The 22,737-nt window shown below is 42.8% G+C and overlaps 1 protein-coding gene across 1 annotated transcript in view; it reads right to left on the reverse strand.

Moving 5' to 3' along the window:
• The window catches only part of LOC311146689 (receptor-type tyrosine-protein phosphatase N2-like), a 194,284-nt gene that overhangs the window by 13,387 nt on the left and 158,160 nt on the right, over positions 1–22,737 (reverse strand). The window contains exons 16-19 of the mRNA XM_084183223.1: positions 18,705–18,911; positions 11,374–11,521; positions 10,812–10,885; positions 2,946–3,023 (exon numbers count right to left, since the gene is read on the reverse strand). Coding sequence (XP_084039349.1) covers positions 2,946–3,023; positions 10,812–10,885; positions 11,374–11,521; positions 18,705–18,911 — 507 coding nt within the window. The remainder of the gene's footprint in view (positions 1–2,945; positions 3,024–10,811; positions 10,886–11,373; positions 11,522–18,704; positions 18,912–22,737) is intronic.

Below are 22,737 nucleotides of genomic sequence, written 5' to 3' on the forward strand. Positions count from 1 at the left end.
AAAGTAACAGCTTCATATGGAGGGGGGACTGATGGTGCAAATTGGCGCAAGCTAAAGCATGATGGTGCAATGCATCTGACTTTTGATGATTCAAAGTATCAATGTTTTAATTGTATCTGTCCCTTAACAAATAAATACATTATTGTTACTGAGACAGTCCCTCTCCCTATTGTGTCATTCCACAACTAGGAGTGTCTGTTTAGGTGTATTTTTCTTGCTGACATACAGTCTAGATGGCGCTGGTCAGAAGTTGGGTAGGCTCTAGAGAGCCATTGGCAGGATAGAAAAACAGCAGCCAGGTTAATGAAGCTAATAAAACATTATTGTCACACTCATCAGATGACCAGGATGCTCTCTCACCTACGGCTCATGATTTCACAGTTACCAAGAGCATTTGCTAATGTTTAGCACATCGAACAAAGTATAGCACAGTTGACAAAGTTCTAATAGAGTTTAATGATGTAAAGTGTGTTGTGACCCATGTAAAATGCACTTAAAAAAAATACTAATTTACTAAGACTATCAGTGCTCATTAGAGTACTTAATGATGGTAAAACATAATTCTGCTGACTGGGTAGAATAGACACTAAAAAATAACCTCAGGAAAGCCTGAATATGGAAGCTCCTTGAACTCTGTAACACTGAGCCGCCATAATGACTATGGGAGAGGGGGAGAGAGAGAGCGAGAGAGAGCTGCATGCTGTGTGGGGACTCGAGAGGGCCAGTGAATGACAGGAGGGGGAAGATTAGGGAGAAGAGGGGAGAGAGAGAGCCTCCACCCCCCTCTCAGAGTGTGTTCAGGGCCCAACAGGGATTAGGCAGAGAGGTCCAGGCCGAGGCCCATACTCCGGTTGTCCTCATGCTGGGCCAGGCATTCCGTCCACTCAGCAGCACAATTAAAGTAACACACGGGGGACAGAGGATGCATCCCAAATGGCGCCCTATTCCCTACATAGTGCTCTACTTTTGACCAGAGCACTATGCACCCTGATGAAAAAAAGTAGTGCACTATATAGGGAATAGGGTGCCATTTGGGATGAACTCAGAACAATTCCATCCTTGGAATTCTCCCATTATCAGAGAGGTAGAAAATAATACTTCACCACCTTATCGATTGCATGAAATAATCTAATCTAATTCAAGACAACCTGCCTTTCTCTCCTATAGTTTGACACAACCAGGCATATCTGTATACAGTCGTGGTCAAAAGTTTTGAGAATGACACAAATATTAATTTTCACAAAGTCTGCTGCCTCAGTTTTATGATGGCAATTTGCATATACTCCAGAATGTTATGAAGAGTGATCAGATGAATTGCAATTAATTGCAAAGTCCCTCTTTGCCATGAAAATTTACTTAAATCCCCAAAAAACATTTCCACTGCATTTCAGCCCTGCCACAAAAGGACCAGCTGACATCATGTCAGTGATTCTCTCGTTAACACAGGTGAGAGTGTTGACGAGGACAAGGCTGGAGATCACTCTGTCATGCTGATTGAGTTAGAATAACAGACTGGAAGCTTTAAAAGGAGGGAGGTGCTTGAAATCATTGTTCTTCCCCTGTTAACCATGGTTACCTGCAAGGAAACACGTGCCGTCATCATTGCTTTGCACAAAAAGGGCTTCACAGGCAAGGATATTGCTGCTAGTAAGATTGCACCTAAATCAACCATTTATCGGATCATCAAGAACATCAAGGAGAGAGGTTCAATTGTTGTGAAGAAGGCTTCAGGGCGCCCAAGAAAGTCCAGCAAGCGCCAGGACCGTTTCCTAAAGTTGATTCAGCTGCGGGATCGGGGAACCACCAGTGCAGAGCTTGCTCAGGAATGGCAGCAGGCAGGTGTGAGTGCATCTGCACGCACAGTGAGGCAAAGACTTTTGGAGGATGGCCGGGTGTCAAGAAGGGCAGCGAGGAAGCCACTTCTCTCCAGGAAAAACATCAGGGACAGACTGATATTCTGCAAAAGGTACAGGGATTGGACTGCTGAGGACTGGGGTAAAGTCATTTTCTCTGATGAATCCCCTTTCCGATTGTTTGGGGCATCCGGAAAAAAGCTTGTCCGGAGAAGACAAGGTGAGCGCTACCATCAGTCCTGTGTCATGCCAATAGTAAAGCATCCTGAGACCATTCATGTGTGGGGTTGCTTCTCAGCCAAGGGAGTTGGCTCACTCACAATTTTGCCTAAGAACACAGCCATGAATAAAGAATGGTACCAACACATCCTCCGAGAGCAACTTCTCCCAACCATCCAAGAACAGTTTGGTGATGAACAATGCCTTTTCCAGCATGATGGAGCACCTTGCTATAAGGCAAAAGTGATAACTAAGTGGCTCGGGGAACAAAACATTGAAATGTTGGGTCCATAGTCAGGAAACTCCCCAGACCTTAATGCCATTGAGAACTTGTGGTCAATCCTCAAGAGGCGGGTGGACAAACAAAACCCCACAAATTCTGACAAACTCCAAGCATTGATTATGCAAGAATGGGCTGCCATCAGTCAGGATGTGGCCCAGACGTTAATTGACAGCATGCCAGGGCGATTTGCAGAGGTCTTGAAAAAGAAGGGTCAACACTGCAAATATTGACTCTTTGCATAAACTTAATGTAATTGTCAATAAAAGCCTTTGACACTTATGGAATACTTGTAATTATACTTCAGTATACCATAGTAACATCTGACAAAAATATCTAAAAACACTGAAGCAGCAAACTTTCTGAAGATCAATACTTGTGTCATTCTCAACACTTTTGACCACGACTGTAAATAAAATGTGCACCAATATTTCATTATCATTTGCAAGTAGATTGTGTAGCGGTATATATGGAGGCTATAGTGGGATTACAAAAAGCACTTGTCTCCAGTTTGACTTACACTGCTAATAACACTGTTCCCTTCTTATTTAAGTCTGGAGAAGATATTGATTTTATGAAAGAGAGGACTGTACCTGCCAGAAATCAGCCACCGTTGAGGGAAGAGGGCCTTGAGTAGCGATGTAGGCTGGGTTCCGTGGGTCGTGGTCCATCTGGAGAGAGAGAGCAATGTTATTATTTAATTATTGATAAAGTAAAGGACCACAAGATTTACCCTAGTGAGTGCTTTGAGAAAGAACAATATTCTTAAACTGGATATAGTGAAAAACAGACCAACTTAAAATCAAAAATTATCATTGATTCCAATGAAAACGTTCCAGAATTATTATCCGATTAAAAAGGCAATAAAACAATCTGTAAGAATTATATAGCAAAATGTTGATTTAAAGGGGCAATCCATAGTTGCTACATCCATTTTTGAACTTATAAATTACTGATATGTATCTATGAATTCTTGAAAAATATAACTTGTAAATGCCTCATGAGCTTAGTTCAACTGTCGTACCCCATCAGATCCCAAAATATAAGCTTGTTATACTCTTGTAAACAAACACTATGTAGCCTAAAAACATGGTTAAAACTATTATTCTGATATCATGGATGGTCAGTCCTTGCATCCATAGCGCTGTCTATGAATTTGAGAGTGGTCACATTTCTCCAGCCCCATCCCTCAGCTTTTTACCGAAACAGGGGTGAGGAGAACGCTATTGTTTCAACTGCTTATTGCCGCTTTAAAGTAACACCCACATTGACTGTAGAACAAGGAAATTCAGAGTAATACTGCCTACTCATCCCTCCCTGAGAAACAGTCTTGGTGGTCAGTGAAACGTTCAAGGTTTAATACAGTGTGCAAAGCCATTCACTTATGTTCTGGTCATAATTTCGGAGGTGTTTGAATAGGTATTCAATAGGAATGAGATCAGGGTTTTTCCATGTATTGTTAACCGAATGTTTGTGGAAGAACGCCTTTCTATGAATCCCAAATGTTGTCTGTGTGCCGTCTTTTCTTATTCTGCAGTGCTTAAAACAAGGCTGCTAAACTCTCACAAATTGAAGAGCAATGACATCTTAAAAAAAGAAGCGTGGTCCAGAAATGTGTGGCGAATGCGAGAATAGTTGAGTGACAGTCATACCTATTACCATGAAAATTGTATGGAAAATGTTATAATTGGATAGGCCAATTTATCTGGAAGCAATTATGGGAAAAGAGATAATTCCAAGGCTTGCACACACAAAATGGTGTTTAATAGTCTTCTGTTGCTTTATGAACTAAAATAATATACTTTTTTTATAAACTCGGGTTTACACAGAAGATTACACTTTTAACGTAAATCTATTAACTGGGGAAAGAAAGCCACAGTACTAACTGGGGGTTTGCATTTCAATTAAAGTGGAAAAACTGTCACTGCAAAGTGCATTTGTTAACAGATGGAGAAGAATAGAGGAGTGGCTGTGAATGGTTAGAATGCTTTTAAGTTATTTTATATAATTGTCAATGATGATGAACGCTAACAACAAGTCAAACATCTTAGCTTTGGCCCCCCCAAAAAAGAAAAAAAGAAAAACACAATGTCTAGTGTTTGATGCAGTACCCCTGGAGAGTATCTGCTGCTGCTGCAACAGAGTGACTGACTGTCCTTGGTCTAGACGCAATACTGAGAGAACATCAGTGTCTGCAGTACACTCAGTACAGAGAAACAGTACTCTTTGTCGCTCCCTCTCTCGGTCACTCCATTTAGCGCTCTCTCTCGTTACCTCTCTCTCTAGCTACCTCTCTCTCTCTCTCTCTCTCTCTCTCTCTGTTCTCTCTGTTCTCTCTCTCTCTCTCTCTCTCTCTCTCTCTCTCTCTCTCTCTCTCTCTCTCTCGCTCTCTCTCGCTCTCTCTCTCTCTCTCTCTCGCTCTCTCTCTCTCTCTCTCTCTCTCCCCTTCTGTCTCTCGTTCTCTCTCTCCAATCTCTTGGAGACACAATGTTTCCTGACAATTTCAAGTGTCTGCTGTCTCTGAACTAAGAACGGGTGCTAATGACATTCTTGAGTGTGTCCGTCCATTCAGCCGTCAGTAGGCTGAGGGGCTAATGCTGTTGATGGGTCTCCAGGAACCCATTGTCCCTCCCCCACCCCTCCCTCTTCCTTACACCCACCCAACTCCTCAGTTGGACTTGCAGAGAGAGAGAAAGAGAGCGATAGAGAGCTAGAGAGAAAGAGAGAGATTAAACATTGCTTCCCTGGGATCTAATGAGGAGCAAGCGGCAACGAGACAGGCGTAATCATGGCTGTTTTGTTCTGCCCAGCCAGGGTCTGTGTGCTGTAATTATCAGCCTTTCTTCCCTACTGGCCAGTGGCTGCTGGTGGCAGCAGTAGTTATTGCAGAGCACTGCTCTGTCTCTGGTTGTCTGTCACCACCGCACCGTGGGGGACCAAGGCTTGTCAGCTCTTTGTTTCTCCCACCACACTGTGAGACCAGGGAGAAGGAGCGAGGCACAGATACTCTCTCACAGGAAATTCACTTATGTTCTGGTCCTCATTTCAGAGGTGTTTGAATAGGTTTCCCATGTATTGTGAGGGGCTAGTAGTGATGATGTGAAAGCAAGAGTCCATAAGACGATCTAGAGCATCCATAGAAACTCTACTTCATCATTGTAAAACCAACAGCAGTGCTGTCTTCTAAAGAAAGCCATACAATAACAGCTCAGGATTAATTAGCTTGAAGCCAGAGATCCCACAGTAGAGAGAGAAATAATAACAAGCTCTTTATGTGCCAATCACAAGGGAGTTACACAATTCCTCTTATAACATCGTCATACGTTTTACAGTGATTCACAGTATTACTTTGCAGACAAACATTCTTCAGAGTGCCGACAACAATGTTTTGCACGTGGGCCAGTAAGTGGTGTTGTTGAGGAAATCAAATTGCCAGCAGCAAAGGTATTTCTGTAAATAACTAGTTGTACCCATCCCGCTCGGTGTGTAGGAAAAGGTTCTTCTGTGTAGTCACATCCTGTCACTTTGGTGCAACGACGCCTGGGCTGTGTCCCAAATGGCACCATTTTCCCTATATAGTGCACCACTTTTGAACCCTATGGGCCCTGGTCAAAGGTAGTGCACTATAAAGGGAACAGTGTGCCAGTTGGGACACGACCCTGGATTTGAAATGCATTGCATTTCTGTTTATTTTAATGGAATGCTTCTGTATCTGCCTCCAGGGGAAGATAACTGCATCTATTTGATTTTACCACCTTTGTCAAATGGGTATGCTCAGTTACTGAATTCACATGGCTCTTATTTCTCTCTTTCTTACAAATGTTTGGTCCTTGGACATCCACAGTTGAGTAAAAAAATACTTTTGCACAAAATGTATTGTTTGACGCTTAAGTGTGTGTAAATTACCCTATTTATACACTAGTTGTCATTTCTCAGTGGGGAAAGTTCAAAAATAGTTCAAAAATAGCCGGAGTGTGTCTTTAAACTCCTGATTTAGCCTTTAAAAATGCACCGGTATAAACGGTATAAATAATTGCATCAGCTCCCATCTTGATTCCCTGCTGCCAATGTGTAGGCTTACATGGAATCAACTAAACATGAATATATACACTAAGTGTACAAAACATTAGGAACATCTGCTCTTTCCATGACATAGATTGCCATGTGAATCCAGGTGAAAGCTATGATCCCTTAAAGATGTCACTTGTTAAATCCACTTCAATCAGTGTAGATGAAGGGGAGGAGACAGGTTATAGAAGGATTTTTAAGTGAGTGTGCAAAACTTTAAGATCACCTTCCTAATATTGAGTTAAACTTCATTACATCAAGATCTGGGCTATGCAGACGAATTCGGACTTTCTAGTATTGGCTGAAACTTGGATCTCTGGGGACATTCTGGACTCTGGATTTTAATATTGAGTGTTATAATGGGTTCAGAGCTGACAGACAGGGTAGAGGTGGTGGAGTGGACATTCTTATTAAAAATAATTTCTCTGTCTCTTTACTGAAATCCATTTCCCTTGCCAAAAATCTTTAGCTACTATATTTAAGCCTTTGTCTGGGGTAAAGGCTCCCTCGGCTAACCTTTGTGCACTCGAGGAGTTAACTAGTTTGTTGTATTCTTTTATTAAATCCAAAGTTATTATCCTGGGTGACCCAAATTATGATTGGGAAATGCAGGCTTCAGACAATCTAAAAGACGTGTAATGATCTAAACCTAACCCAGCTGGTGACTAAGCCTACACGGCCCAACCCTAAAGATCCTTCAAAGTCAACTCTGATTGATCTCATTTTAATGAATAAACCAGAGGAATATGTTTCTACTGGTGTCATTGCTCAAGACATTAGTGACCATTGCCCAGTTGTTTGTGTTAGAGATGTGAGAATACAAAATCTAAGCCTCGTGTTATCACAAAGAGGAACATTAAAAACTTCAGTGAACAGGCTTTTTTTTTTTTACATATTCTTTATTTTTGTGACCTTGATTTTATTTCCGCTATCCCTGAACCTGATTTTATCTTTTAGCCTTTTTGCAGATGTCTTCAATACTATTGTGGATAATCATGCTCCCTTTAGAAAATTAAGGGTTAAAGGTAGATCAAATGCCCCCTTCAGAAAATTAAGGGTTAAAGGTAGATCAAATGCCTGGTACACTCTTTATCAGAAGTCATTCATAAAAGAGACGATGCTTGGGTCAAGGCCAGGAACACAGGCTTAGGCCCGGACTGGCAAGCTTTTAAGCAACTGAAGAATCATTGTGTATGACAAATCAGAAAGGCTAAATCTGATTATTATGTAACCACTCTTTCAGATTGTAATTGAACCCGGCTAAATTCTGGAAAACTGTCAAATCCCTGAAGGGTTCTACTTCCTCCTCTCTGCCACAACAAATTCATTCAGACACTGGCCTTATTATGGAAAGAAATACCATCATTGATGCATTTCATCACCATTTTATTTCAGCGGGCTATCTCTTTGAAATAACTTCTAAACCTATTCACAATGATATTGGGCAGGATGCTGATAGGGGAAACATGCTGAATGACTTGCTGAATGATCAGAGAAATGATAGTTAAAGCTTTTCTTTTAGGCTATTTACAGAAAAATAAGTCCTGAATGCTTTGCTAGCAATAGGCAACAAGAAATCCACAGGGGTCGACCAATTGGATCCTGGTCTGCTTAAGTGTGCAGCCCCCATCATTGTTGTCTCAATAACCCAAATAACTAAATAACCCAAATGTTATTGTTATCAGGAAATATTCCAAAAGTATGGAAATCAGCTCTTGTGCTGCCACTCCACAAGTGCAGGGATAGTAGTGATCTTAATAATTATCGCCATCTACCATAGTGCCCTTCGTTTTGTTACAGGGGACAGTTTTGATACTCATCACTGCATTCCATATCAAAAGGTTGGCTGGACTTCACTAAAGACCCATAGATCTCTACATTACTCATTTTTGTTTACAAGGCCCTACTTCATAAACGTCCATCTTATCTAACTTTGCTGTTGAAGTATAGACACCTGAGTTGCCTAATCCGTTCACAGGATTGGTTAACTCTTGAGCTTCCTAGGGTCTCCAACGAGCTAGGTAAATCTGCTTTTAGTTTTAATGCACCGTATTGCTGGAACAAAATTCTAAACACATTTAATCTTGATGTTCTGGTGTCATTCGGGCAATTTAAAGTATTGATTGAGGACTTATTTGTGGAGGAATGTAACTGTTTATCTGGGTGATTTGTGATGTTTTATTTTGTGCTTCCCATGACTATGTTTTTGTATTTTAATGTGTTAAAATACCAGTCAAAAGTTTGGACACACCTACTCATTCCATGGTTTTTCTTTATTTTGACTATTTTCTACATTGTAGAATAATAGTGACGACATCAACACTATGAAATAACACATATGAAATCATGTAGTAACCAGAAAAGTGTTAAACAAATAAAAATATATTCTTCAAATAGCCATCCTTTGCCTTGATGACAGCTTTGCGCACAAAAGTATGTGGACACCCCTTCAAATTAGTGGATTTGGCTATTTCAGCCACACCCATTGCTGACAGGTGTATGAAATCGAGCACACAGCCATGCAATCTCCATAGACAAACATTGGTAGTAGATTAACCTTACTGAAGAGCTCAGTGACTTTCAACGTGGCACCGTCATAGAATGCCACCTTTCCAACAAGTCAGTTATTGTGAAGTGGAAACGTCTAGGAGTAACAACGGCTCAGCCGCGAAGTGGTAAGCCACACAAGTTCACAGAACGGGACCGCTGAGTGCTGAAGCACATAGCGCGTAGCGCGTAAAAATCGTCTGTCCTCGGTTGCAACACTCACTACTGAGTCCTCTGGAAGCAACGTCAGCACAAGAACTGTTCGGGTTTCCATGGTTTCCATGGCCGAGCAGCGGCACACAAGCCTAAGATCACCATGCGCAATGCCAAGCGTCGGCTGGAGTGGTGTAAAGCTCGCCGCCATTGGACTCTGGAGCAGTGGAAACGCGTTCTCTGGAGTGATAAATCATGCTTCACCATCTGGCAGTCCGACGGACGAATCTGGGTTTGGCGGATGCCAGGAGAACACTACCTGCCCAAATGCATAGTGCCAACTGTAAAGTTTAATGGTCTGGGGCTGTTTTTCATCGTTCGGCCTAGGCCCCTTAGTTCCAGTGAAGGGAAATCTTAACGCAACAGCATACAATGACATTCTAGACGATTCTGTGCTTCCAACTTTGTGGAAAAGGTTTGGGGAAGGCCCTTTCCTGTTTCAGCATGACAATGCCCCCGTGCATAAAGCGAGGTCCATACAGAAATGGTTTGTCGAGATCGGTGTGGAAGAACTTGACTGGCCTGCACAGAGCCCTGACTTCAACCCCATCGAACACCTTTGGGATGAATTGGAACGCCGACTGCGAGCCAGGCCTAATCGCCCAACATTAGTGACCGACCTCACTTATGCTCTTGTGGCTGAATTGAAGCAAGTCCCTGCATTAATGTTCCAACATCTAATGGTAAGCCTTCCCAGAAGAGTGGAGACTGTTATAGCAGCAAAGGGGGGACCAACTCCATATTAATGCCCATGATTTTGGAATGAAATGATCGACGAGCAACTGTCCACATACCTTTGGTCATGTAATGTATATATACAGTATCACAGGAGGCTGCTGAGGGGAGGATGGCTCATAATAATGGCTGGAACGTAGTGATTGGAATGATACCATTCCACTTATTCTGTTCCAGCCATTACCACTAGCCCGTCCTCCCCAATTAAGGTGCCACCAACCTCCTGTGTACAGTATATATATATATATATATATATATATGTATGTATTTATTTATTTGGGGTATAATGTGTATATTTATGTTGTATTATACAGGGCGCATTTGCAAAAGAGACCTACTGTAAGTCTCAATATGTCTTCCCTGTTAAAATAAAGGTTAAATAAACATTTAAAAATCTACACTGATTGAAGTGACATCAATAAGGGATCATAGCTTTCACCTGGACAGTCTATGTCATGGAAAGAGCAGGTGTTCTTAATGTTTTGTACACTCAGTGTATATAGGCAACATCAAAGCACAACAAAACTGAACTGCATAGCTGTGCCAAACAGTAAACAGTCTACATTAACATAATTCAAGGTCAATAATAGTGAAAGATCAACTGTTCTTTCAAAATGGGGGTGAATAGGGTGAATCATGCGTGGTACCCTTCCCCACCCCTTCCCCATGTGAATATTCACTCATTATTTCTTATAAAACAATCATTAATATTCAACGCATGAAACACAGTGTGCATAAGCAATACAATGTATCTTACTAAAGCTAAGCAACCTGTTGCATCAAATTGTATATTGTAAAGCACTGCTTTGCTTTTGTTCGTTCTAAATCCCTGTGGGACTGTCAGTACAGCACACAACACTATAAAGTAGAGTTTAGTATACTGAAAAGGTACTTACGATTGGGCTGGCATTGATGTAATCTGAATTGCTGTGGCTGTTTTCAACCTTCAAGGTTATTCTTGAGTGATCATCTGAAATATAAATGGAGGAATTTATCGCACCAACTCAACCTCCTCTACAAGGACTCATCACCCTGCCCGGCCTGCCTGCACTGGAATGCTCAAATACTCAAAACACTCTCAAACATAACCTCGAACCAAAAGCAAACCTGCTCCATATATCTTATAATTTGAAATAGTCTAAGATGGGTACAATTGACAGTAACATGATATCTAAGAGCATTTTAGAACAGTATTTTAACTCAGAGGTCAGTCACCTATAATGCAGGGACAAATCCAAGTGCATTAAGAAGGTAAGGCTCTGTAAGGTCAACGTATAGAGAACAGGAGGAGAACTTACAGGCCTTGTGACCTGGGGTGATCTAGTGGTCTAAGCTGCTGCCTGATGTACTGCTGTGACCATAGGTTCAAATCCCATTCACTGCTCTTTCAGCACACACTCGTCTACCTTTCCTCTCTATCCAATAAACATGGAAGAATACGGAAGGATGATAACTTACAGGCCACCACAGCATTGGAGCGGTTCTTCTTGGTGTTCCCGGCACCCAGGCCTGTAGTGGAGGCATTGGGCTCAGCCTGGTAGGCACACAGAGCCTCCCACTCCTTCTCCAGACGATTCTTGTTCTTCAGGTGATCCTCCATGTAAGACTAGCGAGGAAAGAGAAGACGGAGTCAATATGCATTCAATAACTATAGTTGTACCCATCATGTTTGTCAGTTGGTGTGTATTCCTCCTCAATGTAAGACAAGGTAGGTCGAGGAAAGATAATATCTTATCCAGGTAAGTAAATTGAGAACACATTCTCTTTGACAATAATGACCTGACCAACAAGCTATACAAACAACAAGGACTCAAAATAGAATATTCTTAATTCAACAGGAGTAAAGATGAGCCAGTAGAAATGTTCTTATAATTATATGAATAATAATGCTAATGTGTTGTGGCATTTGGTTCCGAGGTCTTTATTATTGTTGTTTATGGTCTCTATTATCTATGGTCTCTATGTAGTCCTAGCCGTACAGATGTAGGATCTAAATCTGATCACTCTTTTGTTGCTGAGAAATTTCTTGCACAGCAGGATATGCAATCTTGTACTGTGTTTTTTGTTTAAAAAGGCTTCTATACTTAGTCATTTCCACTTTGAAATTTGACTTGATTTGCCCTACCGAAAAATGTATCAACCCCTACAAAAATGTCCATTAAAGCTGCAATATGTACGTTTTTGGGCAACCCTACCAAATTCACAGAGAAATGTGTGTTATAGATCTGTTATTCTCATTGAAAGCAAGTCTAAGAAGTGGTAGGTTTTATGTGCACTATTTCTATGTTTCACAATCTTTTCTTTTTTTAATATTTTACTTTCAGTTTTGTACACCAGCTTCAAACAAGCCAAAAATAAAATATTTTTGATTATAGAAATATATATTTTACCATTTTAGATGGTACAATGATACTTTTGTCACAAACTGAAATTAAGTGAACAATTAGAATTTTAGCAAACAGGAAATGGCAGAGCGATTTCTGCATAGCACATCTTTAATTATAATCCACATAATAATTAACATTTCCTGTTGCTGCACGATTATTTTCCTGGTGTAGCAAACTGGCTCAAATTAAGATCCTACATCTGTAGTCAGGAACAGGAATAGTTCCCTCTAAATGATAAGCTATTCAACCGAGCCCATTACCTCTCATACTGTATTCATCATTAAGTCAGGAGCACTGACTTTGATTAACTGTCGCTAATGAGATTGTCAAAGCTAAATGTGAAACCTAGCATGTTTTAGCATGGGGGCCAACAGGGTAGGCTAGCTATTGTTCCTCTCTGTTGATAGAGGACAGTTGGGCTGAGATGGTTGTTGGACATCAATGATTATCCAGGGTCCATACACAAACAGGCAGGAAACAATCACCAGGAATGTCTCTTTAAAGCTGCAATATGTAACTTTTTGGGTGACCAGACCAAATTCACATATAAATGTGAGTAATAAATCTGTCATTCTCATTGAAAACAAGTCTAAGAAGCGGTAGATATTTTCTATGTGCGCTTTTCTATGCTTCCCGATCTTAAGTTTCGTTTTTGTGCCTTTTACAGTGGGGAAAATTTGTATTTAGTCAGCCACCAATTGTGCAAGTTCTCCCACTTAAAAAGATGAGAGAGGCCTGTAATTTTCATCATAGGTACACGTCAACTATGACAGACAAATTGAGAATTTTTTTCTCCAGAAAATCACATTAATGAATTTATTTGCAAATTATGGTGGAAAATAAGTATTTGGTCACCTACAAACAAGCATGATTTCTGGCTCTCACAGACCTGTAACTTCTTCTTTAAGAGGCTCCTCTGTCCTCCACTCGTTACCTGTATTAATGGCACCTGTTTGAACTTGTTATCAGTATAAAAGACACCTGTCCACAACCTCAAACAGTCACACTCCAAACCCCACTATGGCCAAGACCAAAGAGCTGTCAAAGGACACCAGAAACAAAATTGTAGACCTGCACCAGGCTGGGAAGACTGAATCTGCAATAGGTAAGCAGCTTGGTTTGAAGAAATCAACTGTGGGAGCAATTATTAGGAAATGGAAGACATACAAGACCACTGATAATCTCCCTCGATCTGGGGCTCCACGCAAGATCTCACCCCGTGGGGTCAAAATGATCACAAGAACGGTGAGCAAAAATCCCAGAACTACACGGGGGGACCTAGTGAATGACCTGCAGAGAGCTGGGACCAAAGTAACAAAGCCTACCATCAGTAACACACTATGCCGGGACTCAAATCCTGCAGTGCCAGACGTGTCCCCCTGCTTAAGCCAGTACATGTCCAGGTCCGTCTGAAGTTTGCTAGAGTGCATTTGGATGATCCAGAAGAGGATTGGGAGAATGTCATATGGTCAGATGAAACCAAAATATAACTTTTTGGTAAAAACTCAACTCGTCGTGTTTGGAGGACAAAGAATGCTGAGTTGCATCCAAAGAACACCATACCTACTGTGAAGCATGGGGGTGGAAACATCATGCTTTGGGGTTGTTTTTCTGCAAAGGGACCAGGACGACTGATCCGTGTAAAGGAAAGAATGAATGGGGCCATGTATCGTGAGATTTTGAGTGAAAACCTCCTTCCATCAGCAAGGGCATTGAAGATGAAACGTGGCTGGGTCTTTCAGCATGACAATGATCCCAAACACACCGCCCAGGCAACGAAGGAGTGGCTTCGTAAGAAGCATTTCAAGGTCCTGGAGTGGCCTAGCCAGTCTCCAGATCTCAACCCCATAGAAAATCTTTGGAGGGAGTTGAAAGTCCGTGTTGCCCAGCGACAGCCCCAAAACATCTCTACTCTAGAGGAGATCTGCATGGAGGAATGGGCCAAAATACCAGCAACAGTGTGTGAAAACCTTGTGAAGACTTACAGAAAACGTTTGACCTGTGTCATTGCCAACAAAGGGTATATAACAAAGTATTGAGAAACGTTTGTTATTGACCACATACTTATTTTCCACCATAATTTGCAAATAAATTCATTAAAAATCCTACAATGTGATTTTCAGGAAAAAATATTCTCATTTTGTATAGTTGACATGTACCTATGGTGAAAATTAAAGGCCTCTCTCATCTTTTTAAGTGGGAGAACTTGCACAATTGGTGGCTGACTAAATACTTTTTTTCCCCACTGTACTTTCGATTTGGTACACCAGTTTCAAACAGCTCAAAATACAATATTTTTGGTTATTGAAAATATATTTCACAACACTTTAGATGGTACAATGATTCTCTACATTGCTTGTTTTGTCACATAAACTTAAATTAGGTGAACTATTAGAATTTGTATTAATTAAATAAAATAGTCTCCTAAAACGGACTCCATGTCTGCGTCATAAATGACTCCCTATTCCCTATGTAGTACACTACTAACATACTACCCATAGGGATCTGATCAAAAGTAGTACACTATATACAGTAGGTAATAGGCTGCCATTTAGGACACAGCCCTAATGTCATTCTATTAATAACAGAAGGTTACAAATGGGGGGGGGGGACATAATCTGGATTCATGTTCATTACTCAAAGAGGCTTAATAGACTTTCTCTTAACAGGGTATAGTGCGCTACTTTTGACCAGAGCCGTATGGACCCTGGTCAAAAGTAGTGCACTAGAGAATAGGGTGCAATTTTGGCCTCGGTCTCCATATCATATCAACACTTATTACATTATGTGCTGAAAACACTGAACACAGTCTGGGAAACGGGCGACATTTTTTAGCAGGGCACGAATCCGTCGCCCTTCCTTGATTCAGCCCCTTATCGAATAGCAGCTTCATTCTGCACTTATCTCCATCCCAAATACCTCCTCCTCCACCTCCCCTCCTCTACCCCTGCATCCCCCCTCCTCCTCCACCTCCTCTCCTCTACTCCTGCATCCCCCCTCCTCCTCCACCTCCTCTACCCCTGCATCCCCCCTCTTCCTCCACCTCCTCTCCTCTACTCCTGCATCCCCCCTCCTCCTCCACCTCCTCTACCCCTGCATCCCCCCTCCTCCTCCACCTCCTCTCCTCTACTCCTGCATCCCCCCTCCTCCTCCACCTCCTCTCCTCTACTCCTGCATCCCCCCTCCTCCTCCACCTCCTCTACCCCTGCATCCCCCCTCCTCCTCCACCTCCTCTCCTCTACTCCTGCATCCCCCCTCCTCCTCCACCTCCTCTACCCCTGCATCCCCCCTCCTCCTCCACCTCCTCTCCTCTACCCCTGCATCCCCCCTCCTCCTCCACCTCCTCTACCCCTGCATCCCCCCTCCTCCTCCACCTCCCCTCCTCAACCCCTGCATCCCCCCTCCTCCTCCACCTCCTCTCCTCTACTCCTGCATCCCCCCTCCTCCTCCACCAGCCCTACCTGCCAGGGCATCAGAGAGACACACTCTCCTCTGTGCTAATGCCAGAGTAATGGGGTTTTGTACTGTGTAAAGGGATTATTCCAATCCAATCTGGAGGTGCTGAGATCACCATGTGTCAGGCAAACACTGGCTAATCCCCTTACTGCTGGGTTTACAGCTGCCAAAGGTGCTCAATAAAATCAGAATGAAATAACGCTAGATGAGGAACTAGCCCTCGTCTCAGGGCTGCTCAGAGCTGTCAATGACGTCGAGGCAGGGCTAGAGCCTCATAATGAACTAGACTACAGCACCTGGGTGAGAGAAGGCCATTTGCACATATAAGCTGTTTGGTTTTACACTGATGGGGTGTGTCACAAAAGGAGTGTAATGCACTAATTCTGACCAGAACCCATCAAAAGGAGTGCACTAAACAGGGAATAGGGAGCCATTTCGGACGCACACATGGAGATGCCAGGAAAGGGAAGGGAACTAGTGTACAATTGCAGCTTACACAGTACAGTGAGGTACCTACAGTATCACATGGTTCTAATAAGGCACAGTTTTTTAAATCCTGGATTAAGTTTATATGGGATGTGTCCCAGATGGCACTACTTTTGACCAGAGCCCATCAAAAGGAATGCATTATAAAGGGAATATGGTGTCATTTGGGACGCAGACATGGAATAGGGGGTATCATGGAAGATTAAGACCTGCTCCTGAACACATATTGTGCTTTCCAACATAAATGCTCCCGATAGGCTTTCCTCTGACACTGTCCTGTATTAAAGTGATTAAACAACATCTTTCTTCATATATGGCACACACATGGTGCCTGCGACATTTTGGTATAATTCAACACTCCAAGTTACAACTTGGCACACACCCCTCACACTCAGCTAGCTTCAAAATAACTTCCTACTCGCCGGCTTCGCAAACCCCTAATCTATATAGACTCCACGCAGTATAATCTATAACACTTACTGGCCAGCAACAAAAGACAAGATAATATGATTTTTATATAGAGTAAGTTAGTCCGCTTAAGACATAGCCAAGTCTCTGTATGAAGTCATATTCTGAACAAGTCACATGGGAAAAAGTAATACATTAACATAGATAAGATAGTGCAAGGCATTTCTCAAATTAAAAACAGTCGGGGATCATGATGATGTGGGATTTGCAGCTTTACAGAAGGCAATTACGTTTTTTGGGGGGGAAACCTAGTAAGCAATTATGCTTTTTTCTGACCCCCACAGTTTTAATCACTCTACAATGTACTGTACTGTAAGTATGCAGCTTGTACTGTTGGTACTGTCTTTATGTACTGCTTATGAAAACTCAATATGAGCTCAGAATAGTGCTGGTCTGACTCTGGTCATATGATATGTCTGAGGAAACTACTCAGAACATTTACTGTGGCTAGATGAACAATCACTTTTAAGAAAGGGCATTTGAGGGCATAATGATATAGTGCATTATGGACTTCAGTGTTGATTTTACTGGCAGGTGGATCACAGTAGCAGTTGTTGTTGTTGACTGCATTTGGCCTGTAGTTGTAGTTAATATCTAAGACAGAGACAGTTCAGCTGTGAGAAAGGGACCCCCTGTGAGGAGATGAAAATGGGCTGGAGAGAAGAGTAGTGGAAGAGGGGAGAGAAGAGAGGGGAGGGAGAGAGAGAGAGGGGAGTGGGGGGAGAAGAGAGGGGGGAGAGGGGGAGGAGGAGAGAGAGAGGAGAGGGGGAGGAGGAGAGAGAGGAGAGGGGGAGGAGGAGAGAGAGAGGAGAGGGGGAGGAGGAGAGAGAGAGGAGAGGGGGAGGAGGAGAGAGAGAGGAGAGGGGGAGGAGGAGAGAGAGAGGAGAGGGGGAGGTGGAGAGAGAGAGGAGAGGGGGAGGAGGAGAGAAAGAGGAGAGGGGGAGGAGGAGAGAGAGGAGAGGGGGAGGAGGAGAGAGAGAGAGGAGAGAGGAGAGAGGGGGGATTCATTGCAGAAGAAGAGAGAGGCGTGCCCCTGGATCTGCCCCAGTCTCTTGCAGTATGTAATGAAGCAGGACGGGGGGAGGGGCCAGGGGCACAGTCGGCAGTGGGAAGACAGGGAGCGTGGCTCACACCTCCTGGGTAATTTGCCTTTGCTTCCCTGCCCTAGCTGGCTCCTATATATACTAACCCACCATAGCCCCAGTCTCATGAACACTGAACAGAATCTCTCCAATGACGGCCTCGTGGCCCAGTTCATTCTCATATTTAAACTGGCGTACGTGGGAGGACGGGACAAACAATTTGGCCAAACCGTTGAAAATGGGCTCAGTTGAGTAGCAGCACGTTGCTATCTGCTGCCAGGGAGCTGTCCGAGGTACTGAAGCACACGGAGCTTTCTCTCACGTTACACTGCTGCTCCACTCACTGCCAGTCAGTCAGAATAGCCCAGCCAGACAGAGGGTCAACCGTTGTGTGTGTGGGTGTGTGCGTGTGTGTGTGCGTGCTCATGTCTGTGTGTCTCATATATATGATATGTATTGCCCCGATATGTAAATCTCAAGGGCAATTAAGAGCTTCATGCCTATTGAACACATCCCAGGGTCCTTCTATCATTGTGCATGTAGCCTCAGAGCAGGAGGACAGGGTTATGTGAAGAATAGCTATGTATTGCAATTATGGTAGACAGTTATTCAGAATCAATGGATATTTTAATCTGTGGGAAAAGAAGACATGTGGAACAAGCCTGCTCATTGAAATGTGGCTGTAATGAGATGAATAGAAACGAAGAGAGAGATGGAGTAGGAGGAGAGGAAGAAAGAGACTATGTGCGAGAGAGAGAAAGAAAAAGAAAGACAGATGGGAGAGAGAGAGACAGACAGACAGACAGACAGACACATAGATAGACAGACAGACAGACAGACAGACAGACAGACAGACAGACAGACAGACAGACAAACAGTCAGACAGCTATAAGGGTATAGTGATGTTTACCAGGATCATGTGTCCAGTGGAGATGTCCATGTTGGAGTGGACGGGTTCCTCAGACCAGGAGGAGGTGGAGCTTCGTGCCGAGGGGCTGACCATGGGCCCCCCGTCGCTGAACTGGGACGACACACTGTTGAGCCGTGACGACACACTGTGCATCGGCTCTGGACGCTCCGCCGGCGGCTTGACCGACATCCGCTGACGACACAGCTCCTAGGAGCAGAAGGAGGGACACGGCAGACTATGAGCACAGTAACAAAGTAAACACACTTATTCTGTTGTTTTGAAATACATGTTTTTCATATCCTAATGTTTTTGAAGACCTACCTATACAGAAACAATGGATTTTTATGGTATACATTAAATTGATTATTAATAGGCTGTTAAAAATGTAGATGTTCCTAAGGCGTCATAGGCTGCTTCTTGAATGCGTCAAGTCCAGGCGGTTTTAGTGTTAATGACTATGTTAATGACCATCTCCAAGGAAACGGCATCCGTCGCTAAAGTTACGTCACTATTATACACTACCTCTGGGAGTGCACATTCACAATCAATGGGGGTTTGACTGCTGTCATATAATATTTGCTAATGCGCACATTAACATTTACAGTTTGCATACTATCAGCTTACATGATGTTGGATTTTGTATTCCAGCATGGGTTCAACCTGCTATTTCAGTAATACTGAAATATTATTTGAGGAATATTTAAGGAATACTGAAATAGTTATTACATTTTCTCCAAGACAATGTGTTCAAATGATTATTTTTCTCTGCTTCATGATCTGGGTTGCGTTCCAAATGGCACCATATTCCATTTTTAGTGCACTACTTTCGACCAGGGCCGAAGGGGAATATGTAGGGAATAGGGTGCCATTTAAGACGCAACCCTGGTGTCAGTATGTTATACTGTATATGGTTGATCACCATGTTGTATTGTAGGATATGGAGGAATGTTTAAAACAAAAACCTGCATCAAAAGAGACATCTGTCCTCCAGTGTGAGCCAGGGACAGACTATGGAATGACATTTTCTCCAAGACATTGAGTTCAAATGATAATTTTTCTCAGTCACAGCTGAGTGAGGATATCTGTTGGGGTAGCAGTGATCTAATGCAGCTGGTGATGTAACCTAGCTAATGTCAGAGGACGTCTAGCTACACATGCTTCAGTCATTAGGAGAGAGATGATCATGATTAACACTTGCTGTGAGTGACAACACAAGTCATGTCACCATCCCTCCATTACAGTTGATATCTTATCTCACTAATCCTCATTTTCCCTGTGACATTGATCTATTGGCTGTCGTCTAAACTATAACCACGGCAATTAGGTCTGTCTCTGTTTTACCAGCAACCATAAACTTAGTACCATTAACTGGTAAGAGTATATAAGGTGTTGTTACAATCTGCTTCAGTGTAAGCACACTCAATATCTGCAACGTTATAGAAAAATTCAGGAATCCTGCTAGTCATATTTCTATTAACATGCTATACGTTTAGTAGCTTATAACCACTAAATTTGATGAAAATCTGTCCGTGTGCCTCCCTGCCTGCCTGTCCTTCTGCCTGCCTGCCTGTCAGTCTGCCTGCCTGACCGTCTGCCTGCCTGCCTGACCGTTTATCTGCCTGCCTGTCTGTCTGCCAGCTAGCTCGCTTATCTGTCCCAGTAACCCCCAGGGAGGGCCTGCCTCTCCCCCACCTCCCTGCTACAGCCCCATTCCAGACAGCCAGATGGCCAGACAGCCAGACAGCCCCACCATTACCGCAGGTTCTAACATTCACATTAAAACAACTCTAACTTTGTTGTTACCAGATATATCCTAATAGAAAAGGCCCCATATGAAAATGGCCTCTCCTGAGATATTCAATAAGCTGCCTGCAAAAAGCCCAAATTAACCAGACATTGAATAACACATATTTACAGCTTTAGTATGGCACTGCCCAGGCAATGGAAAAATTAACAGCGTCCCAAATAGTACCCTATTTCCTATATAGTGCATTACTTTTGATCAGAGCCTGGTCAAATGTAGTGCACTTTATAGGGAATAGGGTGCCATTTGAGATGCAGTTCAGATGTATCCTCATTTATGGGTTATTGATTTTCATCTATACACACTAATCAGCAATTTATGGTCCCTGTTATGCCTCTTGCGATCCAAATGGCACCATATTCCTTTTTTAGTGCACTACTTTTGACCAGGGCCGAAGGGGGAATAGGGTGCCATTTAAGGCGCAACCCTGGTATCAGTCTGTTATACTGTACAGTGGGGGAAAAAAGTATTTAGTCAGCCACCAATTGTGCAAGTTCTCCCACTTAAAAAGATGAGAGAGGCCTGTAATTTTCATCATAGGTACACGTCAACTATGACAGACAAATTGAGATTATTTTTTCCAGAAAATCACATTTTAGGATTTTTAATGAATTTATTTGCCAATTATGGTGGAAAATAAGTATTTGGTCACCTACAAACAAGAAAGATTTCTGGCTCTCACAGACCTGTAATTTCTTCTTTAAGAGGCTCCTCTGTCCTCCACTCGTTACCTGTATTAATGGCAACTGTTTGAACTTGTTATCAGTATAAAAGACACCTGTCCACAACCTCAAACAGTCACACTCCAAACTCCACTATGGCCAAGACCAAAGAGCTGTCAAAGGACACCAGAAACAAAATTGTAGACCTGCACCAGGCTGGGAAGACTGAATCTGCAATAGGTAAGCAGCTTGGTTTGAAGAAATCAACTGTGGGAGCAATTATTAGGAAATGGAAGACGTACAAGACCACTGATAATCTCCCTCGATCTGGGGCTCCACGCAAGATCTCACCCCGTGGGGTCAAAATGATCACAAGAACGGTGAGCAAAAATCCCAGAACCACACGGGGGGACCTAGTGAATGACCTGCAGAGAGCTGGGACCAAAGTAACAAAGCCTACCATCAGTAACACACTACGCCGCCAGGGACTCAAAACCTGCAGTGTCCCCCTGCTTAAGCCAGTACATGTCCAGGCCCGTCTGAAGTTTGCTAGAGTGCATTTGGATGATCCAGAAGAGGATTGGGAGAATGTCATATGGTCAGATGAAACCAAAATATAACTTTTTGGTAAAAACTCAACTCGTCGTGTTTGGAGGACAAAGAATGCTGAGTTGCATCCAAAGAACACCATACCTACTGTGAAGCATGGGGGTGGAAACATCATGCTTTGGGGCTGTTTTTCTGCAAAGGGACCAAGACGACTGATCCGTGTAAAGGAAAGAATGAATGGGGCCATGTATCGTGAGATTTTGAGTGAAAACCTCCTTCCATCAGCAAGGGCATTGAAGATGAAACGTGGCTGGGTCTTTCAGCATGACAATGATCCCGAACACACCGCTCGGGCAACGAAGGAGTGGCTTCGTAAGAAGCATTTCAAGGTCCTGGAGTGGCCTAGCCAGTCTCCAGATCTCAACCCCATAGAAAATCTTTGGAGGGAGTTGAAAGTCCGTGTTGCCCAGCGACAGCCCCAAAACATCACTGCTCTAGAGGAGATCTGCATTGAGGAATGGGCCAAAATACCAGCAACAGTGTGTGAAAACCTTGTGAAGACTTACAGAAAACGTTTGACCTATGTCATTGCCAACAAAGGGTATATAACAAAGTATTGAGAAACGTTTGTTATTGACCAAATACTTATTTTCCACCATAATTTGCAAATAAATCCATAAAAAATCCTACAATGTGATTTTCTGGAGAAAAAAAAAGCTCATTTTGTCTGTCATAGTTGACGTGTACCTATGATGAAAATTACAGGCCTCTCTCATCTTTTTAAGTGGGAGAACTTGCACAATTGGTGGCTGACTAAATACTTTTTTCCCCCACTGTACAAGGTTGATCACCATGTTGTATTGTAGGATATGGAGGAATGTTGAAAACAAAATCCTGCATGAAAAGATACATCGGTCCTCCAGTGTGAGCCAGAGACAGACTATGTTTTATTATTCATGCTTCCAAATGATTTTTGTAAACAAGCTATGGATGTGTTATCTTATATTTCACAAAAATC

The sequence above is a fragment of the Coregonus lavaretus genome (genome assembly GCF_964263955.1).
Source record: "Coregonus lavaretus genome assembly, chromosome: 19".
NCBI classification, from domain to species: Eukaryota; Metazoa; Chordata; class Actinopteri; order Salmoniformes; family Salmonidae; genus Coregonus; species Coregonus lavaretus.